At 44.6% G+C, this 25,247-nt stretch overlaps 2 protein-coding genes across 5 annotated transcripts; both read left to right on the top strand.

Moving 5' to 3' along the window:
• Positions 1-332: 332 nt before the first annotated feature.
• FCGR2A (Fc gamma receptor IIa) lies at positions 333-16,224 on the top strand. Of its 4 annotated transcripts, none has more exons than XM_069480302.1 (7): positions 333-417; positions 831-851; positions 1,190-1,444; positions 5,100-5,354; positions 6,446-6,568; positions 10,548-10,585; positions 16,018-16,224. In XM_069480302.1, exons 1-7 carry the CDS (start codon positions 333-335, stop codon positions 16,162-16,164), a joined length of 924 nt encoding a protein of 307 aa, XP_069336403.1. In that variant the 3' UTR covers positions 16,165-16,224. The 4 variants fall into 4 exon arrangements, with proteins under 4 accessions (XP_069336403.1, XP_069336401.1, XP_069336405.1 ...); XM_069480300.1 differs by having other exon boundaries at positions 1,187-1,444; XM_069480304.1 differs by lacking the exon at positions 6,446-6,568.
• A 5,134-nt stretch (positions 16,225-21,358) lies between these two features.
• HSPA6 (heat shock protein family A (Hsp70) member 6) lies at positions 21,359-23,289 on the top strand. Its single transcript, XM_069478444.1, is given in 2 exon segments — positions 21,359-22,994; positions 22,997-23,289. Coding segments are annotated over 2 exon segments (1,929 nt in total).
• The last annotated feature ends 1,958 nt before the right edge of the window (positions 23,290-25,247 follow it).

Here is a 25,247-nt window from a genome sequence, read left to right as displayed (position 1 = left end):
AATTTTTGTATACTGGCTAGTGAAGCAGTACAGGGAGTGTGGTGGGCATAGCACTGAACTGAGAACCCAAGACAGGGGCTCTGTTCCCAGCTCTACTTCCTGCTGTTTTTCCACATCACCTTCCTCACCAGCACAACAGCACCCTCCCCAGGGTTTTCACAAGGACACAACAAAGGGAAACTAGACTAAACCGCTAGTCAGGTTTGTTCCTGATTGGTTATCGGAAATAGAATCTGGAGACTGATGACAAAGGCACAAGAAAATGAAATAATTTCCTTCCTCTTTTCTAAGTTCATCTCCTAAACCCCACTGGACTCTGGCTCACTTCTGGGATGACTTTGGAGACAGAAATGTTTCAGAATGTATATCCTGGAAGCCTATGGCTGCTTCAACCACTGGCAGTTTTGCTGCTGCTGGGTGAGTGAAGGTCTTTCTGAAAGGGGGCAATTTCAGCCACTCCTACTGCCTGAACTCCAGGGACCAGTGTGGTAAATAGCTAGCTGGGCTCTGGAAGCTGGGGACAGATTGAAAGGGGAGAGCAGACCTTGAATTCTTACTGTTTCAGAATTCAGAGGTATTTTTGCAGTCCCTGGGAAGTCCATTTTGTGCCAAACATTCGTCTTAATTTTGTAGCCAGAGGGGCAGGGATGAGATAAGAAGGACATGGGAAGTGAGTGCTCTTTTAAGAGACCAACTGGAAACAGGCTCTTGAGATGGGTCCTGGGGAAAGAAGGAGCCAAGATCCCCTTCCCCCGACCCTCTTCACATACAAGCAACTAAATTTGTTCTCATCTTCTGCTCTACATTGATCCCTCTCTTCTCTTTGACAGCTTCTGCAGACAGGAAAACTGGTGAGTTTGTTCTTTGTTTTCTTGTATTGTTGGTGTTGTTTCTTCACAATGTCAAGCGGGATGTACTATGTAGGGAAAGTCTGTTCTATGAAGAATTAGGCTTGGGTTCAGCATGGGCAGTTCCCCCATTTTAGTGGGGCTTTGGATTTGATTCTTAGTAAGATTCCCACTGGATCCACCAAAGACTGAAAGGAATGAGGTTGCTGCAAGTACAGATCTTTAACTGGGCCTACAAGGGGATTCATTGTTGCCTGACCTCCCCTAGGAGCTCCTTTGGACTCCACAGTTCCTTCAAGGTTATTTATTCACATCCCTTTCTGCTCTCTGCCCCTCAGCAGCTCTCCCGAAGGCTGTGGTGAGACTTGAGCCCCCGTGGATCAACGTGCTCAGGGAGGATGATGTGACTCTGACGTGCTGGGGGGCCCACACCCCCGGGAACTACTGCACCCAATGGTTCCACAATGGAAGCTCCATTCCGACCCAGGTCCAGCCCAGCTACAGGTTTAAGGCCAAGACCAATGACAGCGGGGAGTACAGGTGCCAGACGGGCCAGAGCAGCCTCAGCGACCCTGTGCATCTGGATGTGTTTTCCGGTCAGTGGAGGAAGGCCCCCTCAGGAGGGTCTGGGAGGACTAAGAGAGATGAAATCTGCTTACACTGCAGAGATTTGCAAGAAAGGGGGGGTGAGTGGCCTGTTTACTGAGAAGCATTGCTGTGAGTTGCCCACTCATTTCCTGTTTCACCCACCCCTCCCGCCCCTTTGCTTAGCATGTTTGGTTGAAATTTGGAAATTTCTAATAATTTCCTCAGTACGTGTTAGGTTGTTTTTGTCTCAGTTCTAATTGAGCAAGAAGGTCGCAAGGACTCAAACGGGCAGCTGAGTGTAAGAGAAGCAGAAGGAAGTTCCTACTCTATGAAACCACTGACTCTGGTGGCAGTCTAATAAAACACAGAGTCTGGAGGCAAACAGACTGCAAAGGTCCTAAGGTGGGAGCCTTCCTGACAAACGTGAGGAGGTTGTTCTGCTGGAGTGCGGAGTCTAATGTGGAAGATGAGGTCAGAGGTGAGGGGGAGGGGAAAGGATAGATCATGAGAGGCCGGTAGGCTGTTGCGATGACTTTGACTTTATTCCTGTGTGAGATGAGAATTCATTAGATAGTTTTAATTAAAGGAGTCACTTCATTGGATTTAGGTTTAGATAAAATCTGACAGCGTTCAGTTTAAGAGATTCTATAGAGAAAATACTCATAGATACTATTTCTACCCCTTTCCAATGTCTGAAAATACGAGTGCTTTTGTATTGTAGTTTACTTCAGTTGCACCCTTGGTGCATAAACCCTGAAGATGGTCACAGGTAAACATCCAGTGTTTTAGTTTAACACCAGGAGGGTGATTTTTTTTTTTTTTAGTGGTCCTTTAAGGGCACTGTACCAGAGAGATCCTGGCACTTTCTGTTTATGGTGCTCTATCCAAGGGGGCAAATAGTGAGTTAACCTCAAAAATCTGCCCAATGACATCACAATTCCCCATCTCCTCTCTTTGTGTATTGGCTTCCCAGAAACAGCTGATGGTACATCTGACTTTTCCTAAGAAAATGTAGGAAGATAGATCACCACAACTGAGATCCGAAGCATTGTTAGTGTTAACTTATTTTTTTTAAATTTTTTAAATTTTTTATTTTTTTCTTCCTAAACGTGTACGTGACTTTTTATAGTATTAACTTAAAAATCAAACAATTTATAAATCTGAAAAGGAGAGCGTTACTTCTTATGAAGGGTTGCAGCCTACAAGGTGGCCATTCTGACAGGCTGGGAAGCACAGCCTCTGTCTGAAAACTGAGAAAATAAGGCAATTTGAAGGAGGAGGGGTTGGGGCAGGAGCTTTATGTTGAACAGGATTCCTAAACGTAAATATTCAACTGGTTACAAGGGGAGCTATGAACATTCATGAAGGGGGATCATGCACACGCGTGATTAAGAGACCATGCATGTTACATGCATTCCATGTTCACTTTGGGGTGGAGAATTAACATTTAAATGTATTACAGTTAGGCCCTATACATCAAAAGATGAAGCAGGGACACAAATGAGCAGCCTCTGTAAAGCTGGCCAGAACCAGTCCATGGTCTGTGATCTCTCTCTTATCAGGAGAATCTTACTGAAATCATTCTCTTGTCCAATCAAACCTATAGATGTGGCTTGTGGAATAGGGTGGTCAGTTAATCAGCATCTGGCCATGGTGAGCTGTAATTGTTTCAGTATTGCTTATCTCAAGTCCAGTGCTTGTTTAGGTGCAATAGAAAAAGAAAAGCTCTGGCAGTTAGACCATAGTTTATGCTTTAAATGTAGGGGTGTATGACTTAACCCTTGCCTGGCATGGCCTTAGGCCCTGTTTATAATTTGGTATCATATTGCCACAAGGAGTCTGTTCTGTTAGTCATATGATCTCTATTTTAACATTAATGTTGGCCCATCGTTTCTAAACCACAACAGGGAGGGGCTACGATGAGGTATGTCTCACCTCCAATCCCATCAGTTTTTAAGGTTTCTCTGCCCTTGGCCTAGAGGGGGTCTCTTATTAGGAGAATGTTACCAAAATCAGTCTCTTATCCAATCAAATCTGTAGTTGGGGTCTGTTCAGTCTGTTGGGGGGCTTAGGATTTTATTTTTAGTTTACATCAGAGAGAAACCATCTAGTCCCATCCATCCATTGTACAAAGAAATGAAGGCAATGAGACCCAGGAGCTCAGCAGTCAATGGCACAGCCACGATCAGAATACTGACTTTAGATTTCTGTTTCATGCCATCTCAACAATAGTACCTTGCCTTTCATATGCAGAATACTGTTTCCTTACATGAATTTTTATTTCAGTAAGATATAATAAATTATACTATTTATTCCTGTGATAAAGCAATTTGATTTTCTTCTCTAGTAAGTTTATTGAAACATTTTTCATAGATGTCCTCCAAAGTATTAATAGCTAAATTTTGGAATCTGATTACTCTGCCATCAATGAAGGAAGGGAGTGGTTGGGAGGGAGGGTGTTTGTAGGCAAAAAGGGAAAAAGGATTTTAACTTTTAAAGCTTTCTTGAATGCCCCTTTTATTCAGAGTCACAGTTGAATATTCAGTTTGAAAGGTCATAAATTTTTTTTTCTTATGTGAATGAGAGATTCCACTCAGGGTATTTTATGGTCTGAATGTTTCTGTCCTCCAAATTCATATGTTGAAATCCTAAACTCCAAGGTGATAGTATTAGGAAGCTGAGGCCTCTGGGTAGATGATTAGGTCATGAGAGAGGAGCCCTTATGAATGGGATCAATGACCTTATAAAAGAGGCCCAGGGAGCTCATGGTCCTTTCCTCCCATGTGAGGACACAGCAAGAAGCCTCAATTCTATGAACCAATTAGTAGGCCCTCACCAGACACAGAAGTTGCCAGCACCTTGATCTTGGACTTCCCAGCCTCTAGAACTGTGAGAAATAAATTTCTGTTTATAAGCCACCCAGTTAATGGTACTTTATCATAAAGGGCAGAACAGACTAAGACAGGTGGGTGAGGCATTATTGAGGTTCTACTTTGTTGCTCATGTAGTTAATGGCTGCCCACCCACACTCTGGAAAACTGGTACCAAAGTTACCATTGAATTAGTAATCCCCAGACCATGAATAGTGTATCCAAAACAAATTGAAGATTCCTGGTCCTGTTCAGTAACATCTATAGGTGCAGTCCCCATCCCCAGGCCATGGACTGGTATGGGTACGTGGCTTGTGAGGAACCCAGCCGCACAGCAGGAGGCGGGTGGCTGGTGAGAGAGCAAAGCTTCATCTCTATTTACATCTACTCCCCATTGCTCTGCCTCCCCACCCCTCCCCCAGAAAAATTATCTTCCATAAAACCAGTCCCTGGTGCCAAAAATGTTGGGAACCACCGATAGTTACTGAAATGTACTCATTTCCCTACTCTCGTATAGTGTTTTTAATTCCTCAAAATTGTATTTAATATCTGTTCTTTATCTTTGGGACTTCTGAAAATTTCTATTTGTCGGAGGTCCCATAGACATAATACTGTGTGAGAATGCTCACATCTCTTACATACTGCCTGTAAGAGAATGCTCACGTCTGCATCTTCAAGTCTCTCTGCCAGAAATCCAGCCAAGTCCTGTGAGTAATGTAGCTCTGAGCCTGAGGCAGCAAAGACCTTGGCATCTAGCCTTAAAGGTTTGTCTTGCCATGTTTGTGTCATTCAGAGTGGCTGCTGCTCCAGACCACACACCTGGAGTTCCAGGACGGGGAAACAATCATGCTCAGGTGCCACTCCTGGAAGAACAGGCCTTTGGGCAAGATCTCATTCTTCCAGAATGGAAAATCCAAGAAGTTTTCCTATTCCAATGCCAACTTCTCCATCCCACAAGCAAACCACAGTCACAGTGGTGATTACCACTGCACAGGAATTATAGGACAGACGCCGCGTTCATCCCAGTCTGTAACCATCACTGTCCAAGGTATGGGACTCTGTGGCGATATAATGAGCGAAGAAGGGGGTAAACAAGGGCTAAGGTCGCATGGGCCTACATGGAGATCTGAGAGAAGCCACAGCAGCAACATTGGGCACTAAGGCAAAGAGGAGAGGGGCAGAGGCCTTGCTCAGTATTGGCCAGTGGACAGGAGCAGGGGTCAGAGCTTGGAGCCCTCAGTTTCCAGGTGATAGGTGACAAGGCTGTTGTCCCACTTTGCAGTGCAGGCCCCATACTAAGGACAAGCAGTGAGGCTGAGGTCTCCCGTTGGCACAGAGGTTCCCTTAGCTCCTGGGCATTCCTTTTTTTTTTTTTTTTTTTTTTTTTTGAGACAGAGTCTCACTCTGTTGCCCAGGCTAGAGTGAGTGCCGTGGCGTTAGCCTAGCTCACAGCAACCTCAAACTCCTGAGCTCAAGCGATCCTCCTGTCTCAGCCTCCCGAGTAGCTGGGACTACAGGCATGCACCACCATGCCCGGCTAATTTTTTCTATATATATATTTTTAGCTGTCCATATAATTTCTTTCTATTTTTAGTAGAGATGGGGTCTCGCTCTTGCTCAGGCTGGTCTCGAACTCCTGAGCTCAAACGATCCGCCCACCTCGGCCTCCCAGAGTGCTAGGATTACAGGCGTGAGCCACCGCGCCCGGCCCTGGGCATTCCTAACAGCTGAGGTTTGCCTCATTTGTTCTCATGTCCTGTGTTATGGCCATTCACTCTGGAAGGCCTGGCATGTCCTGCATTGTTCAAGGCTGTGCTTGACAGAGCAGTGATGCCTTCAGGGATGGGGGGCTTCAGGCCTAGCCTCCCCACTGTCCCTGAGGGCTAAGGGGAACTGTCCCTCTGCTGGCACACACTCCCCAGTGTGCCTTTATTACTGTGGTGGAGAAACCTGGGTATGCGGGAGGCACAAGTCCAGCCACAGAAATGATGCGCAGGTGAGGTTGGGGGGTGAAGTGAGTACTGCACCCGCTAGTGACCCAGACACAGAACAGCTCAGATGACAAGCCCTGGGGGAAGGTGGGGAGGGTGGAAGTGACACAGGGAGAGTACTGCCTGTCCTGAGATCTGTCTTCCCCAGAGCCCAAAGAGAGCAACTCTTCGCCAATGGTGCTAATTGTGGCTGTGGTCACTGGGATTGCTGTAGCGGCCATTGTTGCTGTGGTAGCAGCCTTGACCTACCGCAGGAGAAAGCGGACTTCAGGTTTGTGCCTCCCCTATACCCCTCTTGTTATTGGTTTCTGCTTGGGCAAGCACTAATGCCAGATATTTCCAGAAAGTCTATCTTGGGGCTAGAGAATTGCTTCTCATTTAGATATAGATCCATATTTCATTCATTCATTCATTTATTAATTCATTCACTCAACAAGACTTTAACAAACTTGCTCAGGTGTCAGGCGATGTGCTAGATGCTATGGGTGGTACCAACATAAAGACATCCAGTCCCTGACCTCAGGGAGTTCTCAATACTGGGGGGAAGGCAGAAGTATGTGCAGATCATTATAATAAGGTGGGTTAAGAGCAGCGACAGAGAAATGAAAAGGCTATGACAGGGGTACAGCGGAGGCTCCATAGCCCAGCATGGGCTGTGGTGGTTCGAGAAGGTTCCATGGGGGGCAGGGTAGTGTAGTAATGGAAACACAAGTGGTGGGGCCAAGTGTGGATTCAAGTCTCAGCTCACCAGCTACCTGACCTTGGCCGAGTTACTCCACCTCTCTGTGCCTCAGTTTCCTCATCTGGAAATGGGAACACTAATAGGACCCACCTCACAGGGTTGTTATGAGGATGAAAGAGGCTGAAGCTCTTACCCCAGGGCCCAGTAGACAGTGAGAGCACATAAGTAGGAGCTGTGGCCATCATGGAGGAGGTCGCGAGTGAGGGCAGCCGTTAGACGGGCCATGAGGACACTCCAGGAACGGGGCCAAGGCATGGAGTGAGGACTGCTGTGGCTCAGATAAGGGCCGAGGGAAGAGTAAGCCACTGAGGAAGAGAACTTGATACTACTAATACCTCCCAGAGCACTTTGCAATGGCTTCATAGGCCGGACCCCAGTTACTGATGATAAGTCAGTAGAGAGACTCAGAGAGAGATACTGCAAGAGGTGTGTTCTTAAAAGGCAGAGCAAGCCTAAGAAAGACGCAATGGAGTGACCATTCTGACACTCCTAGGAGTCCCCACCAATGAGCTGAATTATGTCTTTCTGGACCATAATTCAGGCTAAGGAAGTCCCTGGCAGGGGAACAGGGGAGTGGGGAGGAGGGGAGGTGTCTGTGAGAGGGAGGGTCTGTGTTGTTCCTAACCCAATTCTGCCCCTTGTCCTTGGTCCTGAAGACTCAGGCCCCACCCATAATGCTACTAACCTCCTATGTGCCCCTCCCAGCTCTCCCAGGAAACCCTGAGCACAGGGAAATGGGAGAGACCCTCCCAGAGGAACCAGGTGAGTACAGCATTCCATTTGGGGATTCAGTGATGCCCCACCCAGAGCTGCCAGATGGCCTGGAGCCAGCAAGAAGTGGCTTGTGTGAGTTCAGCTGGGAGCCAGAGAGGGAGCGGTCGTGGGGGAAGGCAGGGGCTCAAATCTCTTGGTCAGTCCTGAGTCTAACTCCTGGGCCTGAAGAAGATGTTGCTGGAGATGGGAAGAAGAACACTGGTCCCAGACAGAGAGGGGAGAGCTGTGTCTGAATTTCTGGGGCCAGGAATCTAAGGATATTTCCAGAGCAGGAAACCAGAGATATTTGGGTAGAGTAAGGAGTTGTACAGCCAAGGCAGATAGGATTCAGGAGGTAGGAGTCTAAGAGGAAAGAAGGAGGCCTAGGGAAGAAAGGCCAGATTGCTGAGGAATCTGTGCCTGTGGAGTGATGGGGTAGGGGTGGCCGGGCTCAGCTCTCCATGGAGCATGAAGAGATTTGGGCTTCAGAAAGTTCTGGGGGACCAAGGGCACTAGCGGGCTTTACTTTGTGGGCAAAGCTGGGTTCTGATGCCCACCCACTTGTGTAGGTTTATTGAATTTCTGCCTGGTTCTGCCACCGTCATACCATGCAATCTTGAGTCACCTCACTGGGGAAGTGAGTGGGTGGCCAGGATGACCTCTAAGCCCTTCTAGGTCTGACGTCCTGAGAGCCAGTGACCATCCAGCCCCTGGCTCAGGTGGGAGTGTGTAAAGGAACAAGGGGATTCCAGGCACCTTTCTGACTGTAGTTAAAGTCAGAGCACAAAGGAAACTGGAGCTTTCTCTGGGGGCTTCCATGACAGTAGAAACCAGCAGGAAAAAGAGCCCTCAGTGACTCCACCTCACATGGCTGGAGCATGACTCAGAGCAAAGCCAACAGATTTGAGAGCTTGCGCAAAATATCACTCATCCAGCTGCACTTTGAGCAAGGTCTGTGTGTCTGGTGGTCAGGCCCAGTGGGATATGGGCCTGGTCCATGCCAGAGCCAGCTAGATATAGAAAACAGTGCAAACACAACTGGATTATCCACCTGGACGTGTGGCTCTGTCTACAGTGGCATCAATGTATTTCATGAGGCATTTGTGCAGCCAGGTGCTGGGGCTCATGGTTTCCCAAAAGGCATAGCCAGGATGCTGGGATCACTGAGGGTTATATGAGAAGGGGAATTTAGTTGCATTGTAGATTTGTGTGTGTGTGTGTGTGTGTGTGTGTGTGTGTTTGAATTTAGAATGTGGTTTGTTGCAGAATTTAGAGCATAGCAAATAAAGACTTTGTGTCCAGGGGATGAGAGAAAAGACTAGATGTATTGTCTCAGATTCCTCCCTAGCTTCCTGAGAAATGCTGATTTGCAGACACTGAGGTTGCTTTTGACAGTGGCAAAGTGAGTTTATGGCAAAAACATGAGGGAATTTGGTGTGATTTGGATACTAGAGAAAGTACTGGCTGCCTGGCTTTGTTGCTTGCTTCCTTTTTTCCTTCCTTCCTCCCTTTCTCTCTCTCTCCTCTCTCTTTCTCATTCTTGCTCTCACTCTCTTTGTTTCTTTTTTTTTTTCATTCTTATTTCAGCATATTGTGGAGGTACAAAAGTTTAGGTTACGTATATTGCCCTTGCACCGCCCCCCCCCCCAAGTCAGAGCTTCAAACATGTCCATCCCCTAGACAGTGTGCACATAATGGCACTCATTATGTATGTATACACCATCCCCTCCCCCACCACATCTGCCCGACACCCGATCAATGTTCTTCCTAAATGTGCTCTTAGATGATGATCAGTGAAACCAATTTGATGGTGAGTACATGTGGTGCTTATTTTTCCATTCTTGGGATACTTCACTTAGATTCTTTGAACTAAATGACAAAGGAGACACAAGTTATCAAAATCTGTGGGACACAGCTAAAGCAGTCCTGAGAGGAAAGTTTATTTCCATAAATGCCTATATCAAAAAGACAGAAAATTTACAAATAGACAACCTAATGAATAGACTCAAAGAGCTGGAGAAAGAAGAACAGACTGATCCCAAACCCAGCAGAAGGAGTGAAATTAATAAGATCAAATCAGAACTAAATGAAGTGGACAACAGGAAAACTATATGGGAGATTACTAAAACAAAAAGTTGGTTCTTTGAAAAGATAAACAAAATCGACACACCTTTGGCTAGACTAAGACCAGAAAAGAAAAATCTCTAATAACCTCCATCAGGAGCATGAAAGGAGAAATTACAACTGATGCCACAGAGATACAAGATATCATCTATGAATTCTTTGTTACTTTTTAGTGCCATGGAGTATCAGATTCTTCACATTTCCATTAAAGTCTGTCTACATTTGAAACACATGGAAATGGCCCTCAGTCTTCTCTCTCTAAGTCTGTGGCCAGTAAAAATCTGGACTTGACTTCAATACTGAACACCTCCCACCTCTTTCCTAATATCTCATATCCCCAAAGCTGCCTGGTTTGCTTCTAGGAAAGCTCAGCAATCATCTGAATAGAATGAGGCACAGATGACTGTTTCCCTTTGCCAGTGTGGCCAGTGGGGAAGGCTGTGTCTGGGACACCCCAAGGGTGGGTAAATGAGGTCATATTTACTTAGCTGTTGGCCTACAGACCCAAGATGGGGTCTGCAGTCCTTGCCTTGAGTCTGGTTTGGCCCTTTTGAAATCTTTTTCATTAGCAGCACAAATAGGCTCTCTTCTAACCAGTGCCCTGGCTGATCTGTCTTCTTTTTGCCCACAGCCAATTCCACTAATCCTAAAACAGCTGCCAAAGTTAAGGTGAGTGATGTTATCCATCTCCTTTTCCTTCTTACCCCTTCTCTTCTCCCCTGTTCCCTCTTTTGTTGCCTTTGTTAATGCAAAATTAAAATGGAGACCGGGCCTGAAAAATTCCAGAGCAAACAAAATCAACTAGGCCTTAGAAATAGCCTTAACTTTGCTTAAGCTACAAACATAAGTGAAACTTCACTGGGATTATAACTATAAACATAGGCAAAACTTAGTTTGAATCATTTCTGGTAAATGCTTATGTGAGACAGAAATATAAGACTCAACCTCAGCCAATCATAAGCAGCCAACTAACATATATTTAAGTTACTACGACTTTCCAACAAGGTACCCCCGCCCCAAAAAAGACAATTATATAACTGCAAACCTCAAATTTCTTTATTTTCCTCCTGAATTTTCCTGATAAATACTTGCTTTTAACAATTTTGTCATTGGAACACTATACCTCTTTTGGTTTGGGGTTCCCCAATTCATGAATTGCTTCTTAAATAAACTCTCTAGAATTTTATTGTGCCTCAGATTTGTTCTTTAAAAGTTTGGTGTCAGAAGTGGATCTTAAGTAGAACCCCCTCCAAACCTCCCCAGGAGCAATGAGCAACCAGGCATAGGTAGGTCCCCACTGAGTGCATTGTGCTTTCACTGCTTTCTCACTGCATTTGTGGGTCACTGGGTAAGTCCCTCTCAGAGGTCAAGTTCTACAAATTGTGTCCTGAGCTCTCTGAGTTTATTTCATTCATTTTATTTCCAACTGGATTCAGCAGTCTGAGTGTTTGACAGGTTATACTGGGTGTTCAATGGGAACTGGACTAGGCTGGTTTCCAGACTGGGTCTGATTTCTGGATTAGGATCTGGGGCTCGACCTGTGTATTCAGCAGGTTGAACTAGGTGTTCAACAGGAATTGGACTGGGGGTCTAGTTGGAGGCCTCAGTAGGTAAATTTTAGAAGGACATGACATTATGGTTTTGTCAGAATCTAAGGAGTCTGGGACTCCTCTGTCCAGAATACTAGCAATTTTTATGTTCAAATATGGACCCAGAACCTGTGCCTTATGAGAGAACTAGGTATACCTTACCAGAGATGATTTAATGTTACAGTGGCCACAGTGAGGAAGTTTTAATTTAGATAAAATTGTTCATCTATGGGGTACATTGGGGAAAAGAGGGGGATCCCAAATGCTTCAGGAAACAATAAGATACATCTTTAATTGGTATACAGAGTCTTCCAAAACACAGAATGAGTTGGCTGGGCACGGTGGCTCACTCCTGTAATCCTAACACTCTGGGTAAGCCAAGGTGGAAGCATCACTTGAGGTCAGGAGTTTGAGACCAGCCTAAGTAAGAGTGTAAACCCTGTCTCTACTAAAAATAGAAAAAATTAGCCAGGTGTGGTGGTTCCTCTGGGGGAAAAAAAAAAAAAAAAAGGAATGACTCAAAAAATAGTCTAGTCTCCTAAAGAAATCTCTAGCACACTAATGAGAAAACACTCTAAACCTATTAACCTCTTTATTTTTATTTATTATTATTTATTTTTTTTGAGACAGAGTCTTGCTCTGTCGCTCTGCCTAGAGTGCAGTGGCGTCGTCAAAGCTCACTGCAACCTCAAACTCCTGGGCTCAAGTGATCCTCCTGCCTCAGCCTCCCCAGTAGCTGGGACTACGGGCACAGGCCACCACGCCCAGCTAATTTTTTCTATTTTTAGTAGAGAGGGAGTTTCATTTTTGCTGAGGCTGGTCTGGAAATACTGAGCTCAAGCTATTGTCCCACCTCGGGAGAGCTAGTCTCACACCTCCCAAAGTGCTAGGATTACAGGCGTGAGCCACTGCGCCTGGCCCTAACCTTTTTAATTTTTTGCTTTTTCCATCTGAACTTCCTTAAAAAAATTAGACCTCCAAATGAGCCAGTAGTATTGGTAACAGCTAAATTTAACTGTTGGTATTGCACATAACTCTGAGCTATTGTAAAAGCAATCACTTAAGACTAAAAAGGACAAAGACTTATTGGAAATAGAATGGATTTCACCTCAATCACCTAAAATTGAGTCCACAGTGTCAGTAAGACTGACTCCTGATAATAGATGAGTATGCCCCATAACACCTTCATGGAGAAAACTTAACATCCTTTCACTGTCTTTTTGAGATGGAAAGTCTTTAAAGTGCAATCTTCAGGGAAATGACTCATCAGAAGGAAAAAAAAAAAGGAGGAACCTTTTAGAAATAAACTGGCAAATGAAAAATCTTAAAAGTCCTCTCCACAAATATTAATAAAAAGCTTTAGCCATGCAAACAGCTAAATTTAACTCCCACAAACACTACTCAGATCCAGCTAGTGAGTTTTACATTATTGTTTCCAGCACATGGCTAAAATTTCAGAAGAAAGCCATGAATTTTTGTTTGTATCTGCCTGTGTATTTCCATATGTCTACTTATGTGTATGCTAATTTTATGAAATATTATTCTACGTCTGGATGGTATTATTAGAAACAATATTAAAAGAGCTCTATTTACCTGGCCTAGAGAAAATAAGCATTTGTATAAATATTTTCTTAGAAAAGAAGGACTCAATCAAAATGCTTTTCAAGTTCTTATGACTTGAGTAATCTTTAATAAATAAGAATATTGATAGTTTAATGAAAATGGAAACGGATATTATACCTAGCTTTACTAGTCAAATAACTTCATGTTATCTCTGTTATAAAATTTGTCAACAAAAAATATACCTTGAGATGACAGCTAGTTTTGTTTAATGTTATGTCTGCCTAAAAAAAATTTCCAAAATCTTTTTGACAACTTTTTTTTTTTTTTAAGGCAAGCATGAACATGAAGTTTACTGAGGAGAGAAAGATAGGATCATAGGGCAAGAGCAAGATATAGGTTTACAGAGCATGATACATATGCCACAGATGACAACCAGACCCACTGTCGCAGCAAAGGGAGAGAAAAGGAAGTGCACAAAAAGGGGACTTTTTGACAACTTGACACTCAAACTATACTAAGTTAAATTATATAAAATGATTCATTAACTACCTAGATCATTTCCAAATAAGGTAAACTACTAAAACAAAAATGGAACATTTATCTTTTTCTCCCTTACCTGTTTGTTCCAGAATTTTGAAACTCAATAGTATTTTTATTTTCAATATGGGGATTTGCATAGGTTCAGTAAGTTATCTGTTCTCCTTGTAACAGGACATAATTGGGCAAGTCCCAGCTTGGTTTCTAAGCCTGGAGAAGTTTTTAATTTGTAATGAGATTTCTCATTACAAGACAGTTTTTAAAAACTAAGGTTGACTAATACAAAGTCAATAAACCCTCTTACTAAACCCTTTAGCACTAAAATATATTGTAAAATATATATAAAATTCTTGTTACACTTATATAAAAAATCAGGTCAAGTTTAATGAAACTAGTCTTTTTTTTTTTTTTTTTTTGAGACAGAGTCTCGCTCTGTTGCCAGGGCTAGAGTGCTGTGGCATCAGCGTAGCTCACAGGAACTTCCAACTTCTGGGCTCAAGCGATCCTCCTGCCTGAGCCTCCCAAGTAGCTGGTACTACAGGCACTCACCACCATGCCTGGCTATTTTGTTTGTTTGTTTCTATTTTTAGTTGGCTGGCTAATTTTCTCTATTTTCAGTGGGTGGGGGGAGGAGGCTGCAGGGGGAGGTGTCTCACTCTTGCTCAGGCTGGTCTAGAACTCCTCATTTCAAGTGATCCTCCAGCCTCAGCCTCCCAGAGTGCTAGGATTACAGGCGTGAGCCACCATGCCCAGCTAGAAGCTAGGCTTATTTTGCAAAAAAATTAACTGAGATTTTTGGAAAAAAAGGAAAATAAAAATATTTTTCAGCAAAATAAAAAGGTGGTATTTCAGCAGAAAACTATAGTGTACACACTATCACATTCTAGTCCTGGGGCCAGATGCAGTGGGTCATGCCTGTAATCCCAGCACTTTGGGAGGCCAAGGCAGAAGGATCACTTGAGTCCAGGAGTTTGAGACCAGCCTGGGCAATGTAGCAAGACCCTGTCTCTATAAAAAATAGAAAAACTGGTTGACTTTAAGCTTCAGAAAAATCACTACAACAGAGCATATAAGAACAATCTTCATGCTTGCTGCTATACGGGTCACTCAGAGAATTCACCAGAATACCCAATGACGTCATAACTAGACATTCAAATTGCAAACCAGGGAAGCCCATCAGATTGCAACTGCCATCTTCATCCTACCATCTAAAGATGATTCAAACTCACATCTAGAAATAATCTTGACTAGCTGCCCTTTGGACTCAAAAACTAAGATCGTAATTTGCTCCAAATATTAACTTTGTTTTTCTTTCCTTTTCATACAATGATACCTTAAAATTCTTTTCAAGCAATACAGCCTGAAACAAACAATTTAACCTCAATATACCTTAAAATACAAGTTCTTTTTTTTTTTTTTTTTTGAAATGGGGTCTCACCCTGTCACCCAGGCTGGAGTACAATGGTGCACTCATGGTACACTCAGCTTGGGCTCAAGGGACCCTCCCACCTTGGCCTCCCACAGTGCTGGAGAGCCACCACACCCGGCCAAAAACGGAAGTTCTTGATACCTTAACAGCTTAACAAGGAGGAGCTTGTGCTCTTATTGATGTCAAAAGATAAAATTACAACAAATTTAGTTTAAAGATCTCAATTGGCTTTATTGTAATTCTAGAATTGGGCAGCACTTTATTTCTTGGAGTAAAATGTTCCAATGAGTCAATCAGAGATTGGCTTTACACAGAAAAAGGGCTAAAGAAAGCAGAAACAACAAGAAGTGGATTGGTCCTTTCAAAGTTATTTTCCCTGTAAGGTGAGAACAGAGAAACAGAAAAATAGTGAAATAACTGATTGGTTAACATCAGTTTACTTCAGGTTATTTTTTTGTAAGGATGAAAACAGAAGAAACTTAACTCCCATGCTGATTGAAACTGGTCTTTTTGGGAAATAAGGCTGTTGTCTCTGTCTCTCTCTCTCTCTCTCTCTCTCTCTCTCATGGTTTCTCCAAAGGCCAGATAACAACTTGGTTTAGGCTGGGTGACTTGGATTGTTAGTGTGGGTGACTCCATTTTGACTTTTAGTCTGACTTGTTGGGGCCTAGTAGAGGAGCTTAGTCCAAAACAATGATCTCTTATAATTTTTGTTTAACACTGATAAAAAAAGTTTTTTTCTCTGTTAATAAAATAGAAATTATTGCCCCAAATTTAAGACTTTAAAGGACAAACATGAGTTTTTCATCAGAAATGCACTGCCTTCCCCACTAATTTATTCAGTTGGTTAAATCTTGGCTCCTGAGAATCTTTGCTCAAAGGAATTTTTCAATCTTTGGCTATTATTCTCCTTATAGTTATTGTATTTATCTTCCTCGTGGGTTGTATTCATTCTCTTAAGGGTTTTTAATGCTTTCCAGCAGCCATTTGCAAGTCAAATGAGTGAGATCAGGATCAGACAACTTGAAGAAACCAACAATGATGATGACATTACTGATGGTGGCTACATGGCTCTGAAGCACAATGTACCCACTGATGATGATAACAACATCTACTTGACTCTTCCTTAATGGCAATGTCAACAGTGATAATGTTGTACCATTAATATTATGCCATTTGCCCACCCAGTGGATCTCTACTGCTTGCTTCTGCTTTCTCTCAGCATAGAATACAACCACCTATTCACTTCTCATGCATCACAAAGCTCCAGAGAAAGAAACAGCACAAATACAAGAAGCTCATTTAGTCTCCATTGTCTTGCCCTGGGATTTGGGAAGAGAAGAGAGAAGAGGACAACAGGATGTTGCAATTCCAAAGGAGAAGGACTCTTCCAGAGTAATCTACATGAGTCCTGCCTGAAGCTCTCTGTCCTGAAGCCACAGACAACGTGGTCTCGGGTGACTGACTGCACCTTCTGTGCAAGGAAGACATCTAGACTTCTGTTATACATCCACACAGCCAATAAAATTAGTAAAATTACTACTATTAAGAGATTGTAACATGGAAAATGCTTGTTACAGGTTACATGAGAACAAATATGTTTTTAAAAAAATCTTTGTCTTTAGATTTCAGTGCAGATGAAGAGAACAATTATGTTAAGTATATATGATTTGAGATGTTATACTAATCTATACCAATACTTTAAAAGCGATTATTTCAGGGTGATGGAATTATCAGCAATTTTTATTTTCTTTCTTTTTCTATAAAAGTCATGTATTACTTTTATAACAAAATGTTATAACCACATTCTGTTTACCTTTTCAAGCCTGTATTGGTTGAGTGTACACTGAATTATCAGGGGTCTGTTTCTTTTCATTGATAAGAATCTTGGAAAGGTGGTAATGGATAGAATGTGGCGAGGAGGAGATGTGGGGATTTGAAATGTAGGGTGAATGCCCCTCTTCTTAGAACTGAATAATCTTCCATTGAACTTGTATTCTTGTTTCCATGACTTCTTTCCTCCCCTCCTATGGCAAGTAAAACATTCACTTTGTTTTGCAACACAAGTTCCCAAGAAGTCAAATTTCAGATAAATCTTAGTGGAGATTGCTGACTCTTCCTGCTCTGCTGGTCTCCCAGTGCAATTACCAGAAAGATGTGACCTTCTCAGAGACGCCATCCCCAGAATGTTAGAAACATGACCAGTGGTCTCCTCGAGGATTTGGTGAATGCCCTTGAAGAGGCTTCATTTTCCCAAGACACAGCATAGTTGTACAAAATTCTTCTTGCATTTGGTATTTAGCAGCTTCCTTTGTTGGATAGTTTTCATAAATTCTAAGGAGGCTAAGGAGCCTTCATGCACCCTTCAGCCTCCAGACCCTAGACAGAGGCTTCTCAAATATACAAAACCTCAGTAAATCCTGCCTCTACGTTCAAATACACCTAGCAATCTGACTGCTTCTCAGTACTCTACTCCTACCTCCCTGATCCAACCCATCATTATCTTTCACTCGGATTACTGCAGTAGCCTCCTAACTGGCCTCTCCTTGCCATCCTACTGTCTATTCTCACAACAGCCATTGCTGTCTTTTTAATATGTGTGCTATATTTTTTACTTTTGTGCTCAAAACTAGCTTCTCTTTGCATTCAGAGTAAAAGCTAAAGCCTTTGCAATGTTCTACAAGACACTACATGATCTTGCTCCTCATTCTCTGTTTGACATCAGCTCCTACTGTTTTTCCTTCCTTACTCTTGGTCATTTTTCCTCTTCCTTGAAGACACCAATTATACTTCTGCCCAGAGCCTATATTGTTTCTGTTTCTGGAATGTTCTTTCTTAGAGATATCCACATCATGCTTCATTATGTCCTTGAGGTCTTTACTCAAATGTCACCTTATCCATAAGGTCTCCTTGACCATTTGGTATAACCTACTCCCCTACCATACTCCTAATTCTTTTCCTGCTTTATTTTTCTCCATTGTACTTATCACTAACTGATGTATGATATGTTTGCTCATTTAATTGTTTTTTGTCTGACTCCACCCCCACCCTGCCCCTGCCATCGGAATTTGACCCTTGGAGAAGTCTTTGTCTGTTTTGTTCACTACCATATACTCAGAGCCTAGGTCAGTGTCTGGTACATGATAAATCACTCAACAAATATTTGTCAAAGGAAATATTTAGGTTTGAAATATTTATGGTTTGAAAGCAGAGACTTTTAAACCTGGAAAATCCCTCAAAACATTATAGTCCAATCTCCTCATTTGAAAATTGAAGAAATTGTGCCCCAGACAGGTGAAATGATTTGTTCAAGGATGTACAAGTAGTTGATGTCACAAACCTTTAAATATAGTTTGGATCATATTATAAATTTTGCTCTACAGCTTGCTTTCTATGCACTCATTATTGGGTCATGAGCATCCCTCCACTCCACAATGTTTATTTAAGTCCTTACTTTAAGATTTGGTTCTACTTCTAAGCTACTAAACATAAATGGATATGTTTAAGTGTATGTATAAAATATCTACTGCCTACATAAGCTCCCCTATGCCTGAACCTCTCTGAACAAATTAATTGAAAAGAAGTGAATGACATTGGAAATGTGCCAGTGTGATGCTATGGTGACATTTACAGCCTGCTTTAGGGCTGTACCTGCAACACTTGTGGGGTGGTGGGTAGGTGGGATTCTGAGGCTGCTGAGTACTGAAAGAAGTTGGAGGAGCACAGACAAGGCAGTCTCTGAACAAGCCAGGGCACAGAACCCCAGGTCAGGACACCTTTCCCTTCTGAGATGAAGACCTTTCTCTTGTAGGCTCTCAGCTAAAATGTTTCCACTCTGGCACCCAAGCCTTGCTAGCCTAGACTTGAGAGTGAATGAATTTAAAGCTGACAGCTTCTCTCCCTAGTGGAGTTATTTATTTATTTTTTTAATCTTTTTTCTTACCCCACCCCGGAGTTATGAAATAGAATAGTTTTTTGTGTGTGTGTGTGTGTGTGTGTGTGTGTTTGTTTTTTTGAGAGGGTCTCACTGTGTTGCCCGGGCTAGAGTGCCATGGCGTCAGCCTAGCTCACAACAACTTCAAACTCCTGGGCTCAAGCAATCCTTCTGCCTCAGCCTCCCAAGTAGCTGGGACTACAGACATGCGCCACCATGCCCAGCTATTTTTTCTATATATTTTTAGTTATCTGGCTAATTTCTTTCTATTTTCAGTAGAGACGGGGGTCTCACTCTTGCTCAGGCTGGTCTGGAACTCCTGACCTTGAGCCATCTTCCCGCCTTGGCCTCCCAGAGTGCTAGGATTACAGGCATGAGCCACTGCACCGGCCTTAGGCTCCTTTTTGAGGACAGTTTCATTTTACACTGTGGAAGTCATTCGTTGCCCACTTCTTCAAACTTTCCCCTTTTTCCTGGACCCATCACCTGCCCAGTACAGCTGATCTCTCTAGCAGCAAACCCAGCCTGCACCTTCTCATTGGTACTCTGGGAGAGAGGATGGACCAAGAAATCCAGCCCAGGAGCAGGACCGATCTTTGCTTCCTGACTCCCTCCTCCCTCTTCAAAAACCCGTGAGCTTTCTAGTGGGTTCTAACCTGTCCGGGGAGAAAAGAGCCACTTACTTTCTCTTTTTTTTTTTTTTTTTTAAAAATTAGGTGTTTCCTTTGAATCAGTCAAGTAACATTAAATAAAAGTTAACTTTAAGTTCCTTTAATACACTGCCTAAAGTATATTAGAATATACCCCATGTTCTCTAGCTGCCACACCTGGTGTAGTCATGATCCTCTTAGTATAGTACTAGGGTTCGATCCCCACACGGGGAAATCACAGGTAATACTTTGCTTCTCTTCCCTCCGGTACTTTTCAACCTTCAAGTCTCCGAAATGGCTCCTTCTTTTGGCTTTCAGTACAAGTCCAAACAGCAGAAAATCCCAAATGGGATGTTCTGGATTAAAGAAAGTGGGACATGGAAAAAGACTCAATTCGTAAAGCCACAGGCCCCATGGGAATTAGTGTGGCTTTACTGCCCAGTGAACCCATCTGGTTCTCCGACCTTGGGCGCTGGATGGACTGTGGCCTGCAGCAGTGTATTCTCCACCTGAGTCCTGGGCTAGGCCACAGAAAAACTCACTGTGCCTTTCCGGTGGGTTTCTGGGGATGATGCTCCTGGGCGATACGGAAGTCGGGGAGGGGTGTCGCAAACAGCAGCAGGACATTCTCACTGCATCCTCCTTCCTCGCTGCTGCATTCTCTCCTGGGCAGAGCAGCGAGCTCGCTCCAGAATTCCAGAACCACAACGCGATGTCCTGGCTCCTCTGAGGGAAGCGACTTGGTTAAGGAGGGGGAACCAAATAGGAAGAACCCAAAGTTTTCGGCCAGCTGGCTTCATTTATTTATGTGTCATAAATTCTAGAATAGAAAAAATAAATTCATTTAAGTAAATTAAAGGTAACACGGAAAACCAAGAAAGCACTCTACATCGGCCGAGAATTAAACCCAGGACTCCCACGTGGCAGGTAAGAATTCTACCACTGAACCGCCAATTCGGCCAATGGGAGTAGTTCTCCAGTGTTATCTCTTAACTTCACCTCTGTTCTGTACGTGTTCTACAGGGAATCAGGCATTGTCTTTGAATCACAGTTTCAAAAATATTGTTTTCATGTTTCAAGATACTATTTTACGACTTGGAAAAAAATATTTAAACTACTGGCTTTGAGATCCTGGCTCTATTCGCGTAGTAAGATGTTTTCGGCTTTCCCGGGCCGCGGGACTCAGACCCGCCCTCTAAGGCAGTCGGCAGGCCTGAGCGCGGGGGAGGATCCGGGCCCTGACCGATGCCCGGGAGACCTTGTGTTTCGGGACGTTATCGCCTCAACTGGCGTCTGCCGCACCCAAGCGCCCTTAGTCAGAACCAGCGGGGAGAAGCTGGAACTTTCTCCGTTCTTTTCGCGGCTCTGAGTCAGAGGCGGGTGAGGCCGTAGCTTCGCCCCGCCTCGCACGGCCAGATCTTCCTGAACCTTCTGCCGCGTCAGCGCGGCGCCTCCTCGCTGAGTCAGCCCCGGGCTGGCGGGGACGGGCGGCTCTCGGCTGGTGGAGACGGTGCGGGAACGTTCTCGGCGCGGAGATGGGAGGAGGCGGGTCCCCTGCAAACAGATAAAAAGCCCGTGGAAACCGAGCCGAGCAGACCAGAGCTGGGCTGGCTGGAGAGAAGCCGAGAGGAGAGCGGCACCGCTGAGCACCCCCGAGCGCCCGAGCAGCACCAACTCCCGCAGCCTAGTGCATCTGACTCGGTTTTCGACTCGTCCCCAGGAGCTCGAGAAGCTACAGCCATGTCCGCCGCGAGGGAGCTGGCGATCGGCATCGACGTGGGCACCACGTACTCGTGCGTCGGCGTGTTCCAGTAGGGCGGGGTGGAGATCCTGGCCAATGACCAAGGCAACCGCACCATGCCCAGCTACGTGGCCTTCACCGATACCGAGCGGCTGGGCGGAGACGCTGCCAAGAGCCAGGCTGCCCTGAACCCGCACAACACGGTGTTCGACGCCAAGAGGCTGATTGGGCGCAAGTTCACGGACGAGACTGTGCAGTCGGACCTGAAGCACTGGCCCTTCCAGGTGGTGAGCGAGGGCGGCAAGCCCAAGGTGCGCGTGTCCTACCGCGGGGAGGACAAGACGTTCCATCCCGAGGAGGTATCGTCCATGGTGCTGAGCAAGATGAAGGAGACCGCCGAGGCGTACCTGGGCCAGCCTGTGAGGCAGGCTGTGATCACGGTGCTCGCCTACTTCAACGACTCGCAGCGCCAGGCTACCAAGGACGCAGGTGCCATCGCAGGGCTCAACGTGCTAAGGATCATCAACGAGCCCACGGCGGCCGCCATCGCCTATGGGCTAGACCGGCGGGGTTCCGGACAGCGCAATGTGCTCATTTTTGACCTGGGCGGGGGCACCTTCGACGTGTCGGTACTCTCTATCGACGCCGGTTTCTTTGAGGTGAAAGCCACTGCTGGAGACACCCACCTGGGTGGAGAGGACTTCGACAACCGGCTGGTGAGCCACTTCGTGGAGGAGTTTCGGCGGAAGCATGGGAAAGACGTGAGCGGAAACAAGCGGGCCCTGCGCAGGCTGCGCACAGCCTGTGAGCGCGCCAAGCGCACCCTGTCCTCCAGCACCCAAGCCACCCTGGAGATCGACTCCCTGTTCGAGGGTGTGGACTTCTACACGTCCATCACTCGTGCCCGCTTTGAGGAACTGTGCTCAGACCTCTTCCGCAGCACCCTGGAGCCTGTGGAGAAGGCCCTGCGGGATGCCAAGCTGAACAAGACCCATATCCATGATGTCCTCCTGGTTGGGGGCTCCACCCGCATTCCTAAGGTGCAGAAGCTGCTGCAGGACTTCTTCAATGGCAGGGAGCTGAAAAAGAGCAACAACCCTGATGAGGCCGTGGCCTGTGGGGCTGCTGTACAGGCCGCGGTGTTGATGGGGGACAAGTGTGAGAAAGTACAGGATCTCCTGCTGTTGGATGTGGCTCCCTTGTCCCTGGGGCTGGAGACAACAGGTGGGGTGATGACTACGCTGATCCAGAGGAACGCCACTATTCCCACCAAGCAGGCCCAGACCTTCACCACCTACTCCGACAACCAGCCTGGGGTCCTGACCCAGGGGTATGAGGGTGAGAGGGCCATGACTAGGGACAATAACCTGCTGGGGCGCTTTGAACTCAGTGGCATTCCTTCTGCCCCACGTGGAGTCCCTCAGATCAAAGTGACCTTTGACATTGATGCTAATGGCATCCTGAGTGTGATGGCCACTGACAGGAGCACAGGCAAGGCCAACAAGATCACCATCACCAATGACAAGGGCCGACTAAGCAAGGAGGAGGTAGAGAGGATGGTTCGAGAGGCTGAGCAGTACAAGGCTGAAGATGAGGCCCAGAGGGACAGGGTGGCTGCCAAAAACTCCCTGGAGGCTATGTCTTCCATGTGAAGGGATCTTTGCAAGAGGAAAGCATTAGGGACAAGATTCCTGAAGAGGACAGGTGCAAAGTGCAAGACAAGTGTCAGGAAGTCCTTGCCTGGCTGGAGCATAACCAGTTGGCAGAAAAAGAAGAGTATGAGCATCAGAAGAGAGGGCTGGAACAAATCTGTTGCCCCATCTTCTCCAGGCTCTATGGGGTGCCTGGTGTCCATGGGGGCAGCAGTTGTGGGTCTCAAGCCCAGCAGGGAAACCCCAGTACGGGTCCCATCATTGAGGAGGTTGATTGAATGGCCCCTCAAGATAAGTCACCTGTGACTGTAGGGGATGGGCTTGTGGGCCTTCTAGACTGTCTTCTATGATCCTGCCCTGTAACTTCAGGGATAAGAGGCTGGGAGTCTTTTCCCCAAAGCTGGAGTTTTCTTCTTAGTATGTTGTATAACTGAGGTCTTTGTCATTTGACTTCTTTTTCCTTTAGTCCTCTTCTCCCTCTTTAAACAAGAAGTCATTAAGTTATTTATATTTGTGTGGCACTTTAATATTGCTTTCGCATATGTTTTGTGTATTTTGTTACTTGCACATAAGGATTTTGTTATGTGAAGTATATAGATCTAAATAAACTTTTAAAACTCCTTCTTGGTTTTTATTCCAACCAATTAAGCACACAAAGGGGCGAGGCTTTGAGAAGCAGAAAATATTGGGGCAGGTTCTGAAGGGGGAATATGAAAAAAATTCACAAGGCTGTGTGCATAGTTTCTATTGGGAAAACAGGGTAAAGGGAAAAGTTTGAGGTCGACACATTGAAACAGTCTTGAAGTGTGAGGGCTGAGGAGAGGAGAGGATTGTGTCTTATAGTGCAGGAGGAGGGAGGGATGGAGATGGAATTGGAAAAGCAGGGAATAGGGAGGAATTTAAATATTGGCAAGGTTCCCATGTGTGACTCTACAATAAAAATTCTGTATTGGGAGCCTAGTTTAGTTTGTCAGTCTTATGTTATGTGTCCTAGTAACACTGACAAACAGTTCACATGCTTATTAGCTATATTTACTCTTGTCACTTTATCCATTGTTCTTTTAGAGAAAAGATTCTGAGTCCTGGACTTTGGAGAATAGTGTTTAGAGAGTAGGTCTGGTGATATGAGTAAAGTTACTATTGACCTTACCTATATGAGAGAAATAGCATGGTCCTGTCTGGTTTATGCTGATGGGTCTGAGGTTAATAATGACCATAACAACAAAGTGTAGTATAATGGCTATATTGGAACAAGACCCCATAGATTTTCAGCTCTGCCATATTGTATACTGTGCAAATTAATTCTCTGAGCTTCAATTTCCCCTTCCCTGTAGTGGAGATGATAACAATAATAGTACTGGCCTTAGAATTGTTGTGAGGATTCAATTAAATTATGTATGTAAGAAACACAGAAGAATGTTAGGCATATAATATATTATCAACAAACATTAGTTATTACTAATTATTATTAGTTGAGTGTTAACTAGGTACCAGGTACTTGACATACACAATCTAATTTAATCCTCCTAGCAACATCAACCTCTTTTTTAAGATGAGGATTCTGAAGGTCAAAAAGGTTAAACAATTTACTCAAGGTCAAATATCTATTAAGTGGGGACAGCAGGAGGGGACAGCAGGAGGGAGGGCTGGAATTAAGAACCCTGTCCTGTGCCTGATTCTAGAGCCTGAACATGTCACCTCACAAATAGGCCATAACTCTATTACCAGAATTTACCCCAGATGCTGTGAAATTGGGTATATCATTCCTTTAAAATACATTTGGATGTTGAGCCCTGAGAGAAAATGTGTACATTTGATTGTATATTTACATTATTCATTAAGTGAACATTTGTGTGTGTTTTTATAGCAAGTGACTGAACCTGGGAAATATCCTCAGGCTCGACTTCACTTCCAGTTAAATAAATGACAATATAAGAGCAAGAATAAACTTGTCTGAGTTAATTCCCAGTCAATCCAATTCATACTGTCTCTATCCTATGAGCAATGAAGATTTATTTTTATCTCAGAAATGAGGGTGAGCTTAGCTACATTATATTTAGATTAGGTTTATCTCTTGCAGATAAGGTGAAGGTTATGCTAACAATCCATTTGCCCCTCATTGTCATTTCACAATTTTTTTTTTTTTTTTTGAGACAGGGTCTTGCCCTGTCACCATCTGTCACCCAGTGAGAGTGTAGTGGCATGATCATAGCTCATTGCAACCTTGAACTCCTGT

The sequence above is a fragment of the Eulemur rufifrons genome, chromosome 8 (genome assembly GCF_041146395.1).
Source record: "Eulemur rufifrons isolate Redbay chromosome 8, OSU_ERuf_1, whole genome shotgun sequence".
NCBI lineage: Eukaryota > Metazoa > Chordata > Mammalia > Primates > Lemuridae > Eulemur > Eulemur rufifrons.
The sequence above is the reverse complement of the archived record's forward strand: the minus strand, read 5'-3'. Positions and strand labels throughout refer to the sequence as shown.